The sequence below is a fragment of the Cynara cardunculus genome (assembly GCF_001531365.2).
Source record: "Cynara cardunculus var. scolymus isolate 2C chromosome LG 6, CcrdV1, whole genome shotgun sequence".
NCBI lineage: Eukaryota > Viridiplantae > Streptophyta > Magnoliopsida > Asterales > Asteraceae > Cynara > Cynara cardunculus.
In genome coordinates, this window is record NC_037533.1 from 11,215,021 (window position 1) to 11,223,786 (window position 8,766).

At 35.0% G+C, this 8,766-nt stretch overlaps 1 protein-coding gene across 1 annotated transcript; it reads right to left on the reverse strand.

Annotated features, from left to right (window-relative positions):
• Positions 1–373: 373 nt before the first annotated feature.
• Positions 374–4,193, reverse strand: LOC112514337 (calreticulin). Its single transcript, XM_025120752.1, has 14 exons — positions 4,064–4,193; positions 3,192–3,299; positions 2,905–3,097; positions 2,558–2,816; positions 2,427–2,483; positions 2,299–2,346; positions 2,135–2,221; positions 1,992–2,049; positions 1,826–1,893; positions 1,655–1,750; positions 1,522–1,569; positions 954–983; positions 799–861; positions 374–700 (listed from the first exon to the last, which is right to left on the reverse strand). The coding sequence occupies exons 1-14, from the start codon at positions 4,164–4,166 to the stop codon at positions 689–691; spliced, it is 1,230 nt and encodes a 409-aa protein (XP_024976520.1). The 5' UTR covers positions 4,167–4,193; the 3' UTR covers positions 374–688.
• Positions 4,194–8,766: the final 4,573 nt, after the last annotated feature.

An 8,766-nucleotide genomic window follows, 5' to 3' on the forward strand; every position in this document is an offset into this window, starting at 1 on the left:
AAAGAACCAAGCTCGTTCAATCTAGCCATCCAAGTTACCCGTAACTACCAAACTGACCACAATAAATACATATACCAAGATTGCAATTTAATCATGACATTCGGATTTCGGACACATCTATTTTGCTACACAACCTAATTAATATCTATGTTTAGTTATTTTCATGTAAGAATGGATTTACAGCAATTTGTATTGTATTGATGACTTGTTGTCACATGTATTAAGCTTGAGATCGCTACAAATATTAAGCACCCACAAAATTTCAGAGATAACAATGGGCATGGCTCGGTATTCTGCTTCACGAGAAACATCCGACTTCTTACTTTTTCACAAAATTAAGGAACCACCCAAGAACAAACAAGTACCGAAGATAAACACGAATCCATTGACATTCAATGATGATCCATAACGATGTTGCTACTATTTGCTGAACTATTATCCGTTGTCAAACAATCATTTTTCATAAGTATGTTAAATGGATTAACAAGTGCAATAGACCGAAGCATTTTGTCATACAAAAACACACATGTTCCACCCTTCTTTCTAACAATATTCTGATAGTTGCCATAAGTGAAGTGATTCAAATCCGCATTCCATATTCCTAATTGTCGAAAAAAAAGGAAGAAAATTCTTCTAACCACACATCTCAATTTTATGTTTTGGATAGTTTGAAATTCAGCTCCTCTATCTACAGCTCATCCTGCACACACATATCAATTACAAAAGGAAGGATGAGAATGCAGGTTTATGTAAACAAAATTGCATCACATTCATCTTAAAAACTTTCATCATATTTACCTTCACATCGCTTTCTTCAGCTTCTTCATCGTCCTCCACTTCAGCATCATCATCGTTATCGACCTGAGAAACACATGTTCTCRTTATCAGCCTTTYAWGATCAAACAAATTTTACTGTGAATCTAAAAATWAAAGGCAAGAGAGAGAAAGCTTACATCAGAATCAGCTGGATCATCCTTTGATTCCTGAAACCGGAATAAGGTAAAAAGTTTAGAAAAAGGGCCTATAAGACCTCTTCAAGACCTCTTCCAGCTTGCCATTGCTGTGCTTTGTTTCACTTCGGTACTACTATGTCTCCGTCCCAAAATATATGTCAATGTTTCTATTTTAGTTTCACAAAATAGGTGCATACTTTCCAATTTTACCCTTAATTATGAGATGGAGAAATTCATTATCTCCATTATTCAGGGTAAATTGTCWTTTAGTTAATTAAAAGGTGTAATAATTACTTGTATTTCTAAAACTCTGCCTTTTTTTTATTTTCGGACAGAGGGAGTATTTGTGTGCCTTGCTTTTTTGTAGCTTTACCCAGCTTTCTTCGGTTTGCTGTGTTTTATCTCTCAATTTGTTTTARTTTTCCTCAGTTCAATGAAACAAAAATTACTGCTAAAAAATTGTATTATAAATCTTTGTATAGGCATCGCAGTCACCATAACAATATCCACACTGATTTGATACTATTTACAAGAGAAAGGTCAATTATGAAGATAATGAGAACAATACCTCTTCCTCCTTTTTCTTTTCTAGCTCTTCAAATGCTGCCTTCTCAGCCTAAGAGGAGCATAATAATAATAATAATGAGCAAGGAGAAAATGCTAATATGACCATTAAGTTTATAGATATATAAGCAACATACATCTTTTTGTTTGCCCCATGTTTCTTCTGCCACTTGTTTGGCATATTCAGGATCATCACATATCAAGACATTGTCAAACAGAGTTCCAGATTTTACCTGAAAGTTATATATCACGCTTGCTTGAGCATTTATACCTCAGAGATGCACATTGAGGCAACAAAAAACAATTACCTGCCACAGCTCTATGCCAACATACTTCAACTTGGGGAAAACATAGAGATCAGGGTCATCCTTAAAATCTAAAAGTAAGAGAAAGAGAATCACAGTCAATGGAAACTAGTTCACACAAGAGAGAATCAGATATGTGCTTTGACTTCAAAAATCTAAGGAAGGAAACCTGGGTTGTCAATCATAGGTGCCTTCCACTTCCCTTTGTAGTTGGGGTTCTTGATTTTCTGTCAAGGGGAAAACATTCTTATGAAACAACTGTTCCTTRTTAGCATGAAAAGGGTTGTGCATTGAAAATAATAGTTCACAAACCTTTGCCTTCCATGGACCSTTGTACTCAGGGTTTGGAATAGTTGGGACTGTCCACTCGCCATCTTCCTCATCATCCCAGTCTTCTGGCTGAAAWTTTAGCWCATCTTAATCAGGAATTAAYWAATARGGGATTAAACCAGGATGTAAGATGAAAAATGCATTACCTTTTTGGCTTCTGGGTCTGCAATCTCCTTTGGGATGTCATCRTAACCCTGATAAGTAGAGAAAACATTCAGTTTTAGATTCATTTGGATCTTAGGGAGAAAATCAGAACATATRGTTWTTTTACTACCTCTGGTTTCTTGTCCTCAGGRTCGGCAATGAACTCCTTCTCATCCCAATCTTCAGGCTGTCATCATCAATGTGAGAGTGAGTGAGCATTACTCCTATAATTGCACAAACAAATCATTTGTATGAAAGTACCTTTTTGGCCTCTGGGTCCTTTATTTGCTTTGATGGGAGAAGATCCCAATCAGAGTACAAGCTTCCTGTTTGTTTCTCTTCATTGTCAATGAGGATACTGTAGGTTGCRTCAGGGWRGAGTATGAAGGTATAAACATGTGTAAGCTGGTCAGTCTCACAAGGAACATCTTTCTTGATCAATTTGTTTTCCCCATTGTATGTAAGAATTGCATGGACTTTCTTTGTGGCATACCCACAGATATCAGGTCCAAACATGATACTGCAGTCAACAAWCWTATCAAACTATGAGCAATAATAACAAGATRAAACTTTMCAGAYAGGAGGYCTGYAYRCTGYAAAATACCAACCTATAGGGGGTATCGCCRCCAAACTTCTTTTGGTCCACATCACCACTAAGCAACTTCATGTAGCCACCACCACAGTCAAGCTTCTGCTCATGCTTGACAGAAAATTGGAAGACTAGTGTTTTATCCTTATTGCTGAATTCAGGGTACTCAGCAGATATGGCATAAAACCTGTAGTCTTCACTGGTCTGTACACCTATTACCAGAAAGTTGGGGTCAGCAGTTGATGAATTTAAAAAACATCCATTTTATTCAGAGTGCCCTTTAAAAACAAAGTGGTAAAAGGTTACCTTTATCATTGGCATCTCCATTCCATTTACCAGAGGTGTAATTCCATTCCCCCGCCATGTTCTCGTCTTTCTTCCAATCAGATTTAACCCACCGGCTTTCCCATCCATCTGATGAAATATCATCAAATCAAAGATGTAAATTTACAGCAGCCAAGCAATGGTGAATCCACATGAAAGTGGAATTTATACTATATTTTACCCAATCTACATGTTGAAAGTTGATAAATTCCGAATCAGTCAGCTGTATGTTTATTTTTCCTTAAAACTGTCAAATTATAGGGCGATTAAGTTTTGCACAAGCCACATGCTGAAGCTGATAAATTGCTTAAACTAAAACTGTCAATTTTTCAAATGACATGGATATAGAATTGTTGCCAGCCAAATGTAATATACTGGATAATTCAAATCAGAACAACAGACATTCATGATTGCACATAACAGCAATTTCACGATGCCGTAAGACACTTGAATCGACTAAAAGGTAACAGTGTATGTAAAAAAATGATTCCAACGCACCTAACAGTGTAATATACTGGATAATTCAAATCAGAACAACAGACATTCATGATTGCACATAACAGCAATTTCACAATGCCGTATGAGACTTGAATCGACTAAAAGGTAACAGAATCAATTCACAGGGACAGATCAAGTTAAAACTAAGTTACTCAAGCCTACAAACAAGTTCATATGAGACAAATTCACATTAATCTCGATTCTTGTACCAATTTATCTCAACGATCAACTACAAATTTRCATTCCACTWACCGAAACCTAATAGATCCAGCTATCGTAGATTAATATCCAACTAAATCAAACGCCAAAAAGGATTCATAGTGAAAATGCAGYTTAATTAGAAAGAAAGGRATTACCGTCAAAACGTTCCTCGAAGAASACTTTAGCAGAAGCGATCGAGATGAAGAGTAGTAGGGAGAGAAAAGCGATACCGCTAGGGTTTAACCTGTGTGTCGCCATGGGCAGAGAGAGTGAGATCGCTCGTCTTAGACTAGAGAGAGAAAGAGAAAGAGAGAGAGTGGGGAGTTTATAAGTAATTACGTTTGGATCAGCGTCAAGTTTTACATGGGAAGAGAGCGTAGGATGATGTGGACGAATTAGAGCTGGACATGTCAGATTTAGGTGTCACACTTTGCAACCTGGCGGAAACTGATTGGGTGTTGATACAAGCCGGCCATGACATACATACATAATACTGAATTTCCCATATTCCCAAGGGGTATTTTTGAAAAACTTACGTCTTGTGTGCCGGCTCGGTCTGAAGTCGATACCTTCAATTTCCTACTTTGTTTCATTTTCGACCATTAATCCAATTTGCTACTTCCTAATTTATTTTATGATTTTGTGTGGTTCTAAATCCTGAATCAACATAATATAAAGTTTAAGTTGAATACAATTGTTTGGCCAACAGGAGCCATATTCTTCATTTTTGTTATAGCTGTTGTTGGGCTCGTTGTTTTTTTAATTTGATGTTCTATTTGACGCTTTCGTTTAAACCCGTTTTGTTGCTCCACCAGTTGCAGCAAGAGTATCATTTCTGAGCAAGACCATAGGAAAATCTAGGGTTCGTTGGAATATGCACTTTGCTTACCCTGCCTAAGTCAAAAGGTACAACCGTTTACGGAATGCCTTGTACAAACAGGGTCGGCCCCGGTTATATATTTCTTATGTTTGTTTAAAGTTAAATGAAAACTATTGCTATTAATTGATCTAGTTGTTCATCGAATCAATTCGTTCTGTGATTAATATTCAAATTATCATCCACACCGATTGTTCTAATCCCATTAGATTTTGATGTATATTAACACAATTTCAGCAACTATAATATAGTTGAATAGACCTATAAATGTGCAGAAGTTAAGTGATGATTTGCCCTCTATTGAATGTGCAGTAGCTAATTCACTTTAAATGTTCTCCCTTAACTTTGCAATTTTACATATGAAACTCATGATTGTTATTGGTCAAGACCCTAAATATGATTATATAAAACACATGATGGACTAATAGAGTCATGCAATAGATAATTTCATAGACAAACACCTTAAGTGACTAAAACTAGTAGGAGAACAAAATTAGTGAAATAGGAATGGGCCATTGATGTTGTAGAGTGTAAATAATTGAAGAAGAATCAACCAATTAAGTGTTTGGAGTTGGATTGAGAAGGTATGAGTGTTGATTTTGGTTTATATATAAGACATAGGATGTAGTAAATGGGGACAAGTAGATGAGTTGGTGTTATGATGCTCTTTATTTTGGTTTTAGACAAGTAGATGAGTTGGTGTTTAACTGCAATGGCTATAACAACTTTAATAACGAAATCTTAACATATTATTTTAAAGCAAACACTCAACCATAAAATCACACTTGTGAACAAAAAACACTAATGGATCTCTCAGTCTATGAAGGAAAAAGCTAGACAATTATGAATTACCATACTTTTTTTTTATTAACCTGGATATCCAACCCGCTATGCGAGCCGACTAATCCCAGGGCGACCACCTGCTTTGCAGATAGCCCGGAGTCACCGCATTTGAACCTCCGTGGCCACAAGGGGATTTTTATTCCTCCTTGGATTTGAACCTAGGACCTCCTAGTACTTTTGACCTTTGGAGCCAAGTTCAAATCAATCAGGCATCACACTTGGATGTTTTTAATTGGGCATCATTTGGACTTTTAGCCCTGAGCACCAAAAATCTCAAGATTGGCCCTGTGTACAAATGGTTGATAATCTTAGGGCACCTAATGAGTAGTTAAATATTGAAAACCTGGTCCCTAAAGGTATTGAGGCTTTTGGTCATCCTAAAAGCTTACAGGAACAAGATTCAAATCTAGCGATTTCTGGATGTTGGGCTGTAGAGAATTAGCAAGATAATTTTGGAGACCTTGGCTCCCATGCTTATAGTGTTCATCATGGACATTGGTAATTACTTCATTAGGTCGACAACAAAAGGACTCTTTTTTGTCCATAATCAAAACAAATAAGGGTTTATCTTAGCACTAATTCTAACACTCAGAAACATATAACAACATAAAGATTCATTACACCTATCTTTATAAATTTCTCTAATATAACATTGTTGATCCTCTCTCTCAGTGATTTGATGATAATCCCTTTTTCCTTTCGATGTATTTTATGTTTCTGTACTTTTCAGTTCCAGCGATCAATACACTGAGCATGTTCAGTGATCGCTGAAGAACTCGCATTGTAATTCATTCAGAGACAACTAYTTCAAGAAAACAACACTCACACCAAAGATCCTTCAGCAAACGTCGAAGACTGAAACTGAAGATTAGAGACTGGCACGTACGTGATCTGAAGCGGTATTCAGTGATTACAAACCTGTCTAGCTATATGTGAAGACTGCTCTAGCTTCAGCGAATGATGATGAGACCTTCAGGTCATTCCAGCATTCAGCGATCAAAGGAAGCTTGCTTAGCACGATTGTTGTTGTTTTGTCCTTGCACACACAAAAGGACAAACCCATACCCTTACCAAAGATAGTACGGTACGGAGCCGATTAATCGACTCTTTGTCCACCAACTTTAGGTAATGATGTCTGTTCATAAATAGTGCTTTTGTACTATTTACTGTGACAAAGGACAAGTCTTCCTATTAAGGATTGACACGCACTCTAACCCTACCTTACTGCATTAAATGAACATTTAATGCACTGGGTATAAATAGAAGTGTTTCTTCTCCATGCAGAGTGCACGCATCACTCTCTATCCTCATTCTTACTTCAAGCTTCTTTCAGCTTAAAGTAAAAGACTTTCTTTTAGCAATATCTTTTCTTGTATTTGCTAACCTTTGTGTGTAACTTAAGATTGTTTAGATAGGTTTCTTATACCTTATCTTTCCGCAAACAATCTTGTAAAATCTGTATTGATCTTCTCTATCAATATATATTTTAAATTTGAAAATTGTGTTTGTATTCATCTCCCCCTCCTTCTACAAACTGTTTAGTATTCTTGTAGACCCTTTTGGGACCAACAAACATTCTATTTTTACTTTTCTTATTACAACAATGTACTTTCAAAATATTTTTTTATTAGGGCATTGTACTTTCAAAAATTTACCCGTTATAGCATTGGGTAACCTTTTAATTTAAATTTACCCATAATAATCATGTTTCTTTGTCACCTCATCGTCCACGTAGGCTATCAGCATGTATGATAGTGCTGACATGACATTTCTTATTATAGTATTTTACTTTCAAAATTACTTTATTATAACATTATCAATTCCTATTACAACATTGTACTTTTAATTTTAATATTTTTTATCATTTAAATATTATAAATTTAATCAAATATGTTTACTAAAAATTATAATAAATTTTATTTGAGATTATAATATCGTTTTTTTATTTTGTTTTTTGACATATTATAGAAGGCAAAAAACACTTACATCGAACAGTACATGAAATTTAATCTTTTTTATTTATTTATCATTATGTAAGTTTTTTTGTTAAATTAAATATTATATTTTTAAATTAAAAAACTCTCTCTTAAAACTCTGCAAACATATCAAAATAACTAATGCATACAAACATCACCAATACAATTTCATGTTATAATTTTTAGTAAATATTATGATTAAATATACAATGTTTAAATGATAAAAATATTAAAACTAAAAGTACAATACTGTAATAGAATTTGGTGATGTCATAATAAAGTAATTTTGAAAGTACAATGTTGATGTTCCCAAAATCATACAAATCAGATTAAATCTTCAAGAACTTAAATCAAGATGAGTTGAAAGAGATTTATCACCAAAGTTGAATGTAATATTTCTTGAGAGAATTTCTACAAGTGATTAACAACAACTAATCTGGAATGAACTGAACTAATTACAATTAGCAAACTACAGACTATTTATACTAAGAAAATAGTAAAGACTAACTATTACAAAACAATTACAATCGGAGAACTTGAATACAATCTTTTAAGCACATCCTTGAACCCAACAATCTCCCCCTTTGAATTCAAGATCGAGATATTGTAAATCTAGTCTTTCTAAGCCGAAGAAGTGTCTCTAGCCTCCTTAGTGCACTCCGATACTGCAATTTATCATCAAGCTGGTTCAAGGCATTTATCAGAAGATACCTCTCTTTAGGACTCATTCTCTCTGACTCCGTAGCTCTATCGTTGTCAGTTTTTCTCGTTTCAAGCGCCCGTCTCACCATTCGTATAGTGCCATCATAGTATTTATTCAGCTCACTGAATCTCATGAACTTCTTTATCCGACCTTCAGCACTAAACACCACACCGAACTCCGGTTCTTCAAGAATTATATACAAAGGATAGCCTTCAATATCTTCTACCTCTTGATCTGGTCTCTTCAAGTTAATGATTCTCTGATTGTCTTCAAGACCTATTTGAACATCAAGAACCATTGATACTTTGACATGTGTTGGTCCCGTAAAGGTCTACAAGAATAGAAATAGTTTGTAGAAGGGGGGATGAATACAAACACAGTATTTTCAAATTTAAAATATATATTGATAGAGAAGATCAATACAGATTTTACAAGACTGTTTGCGGAAAGATAAGGTAA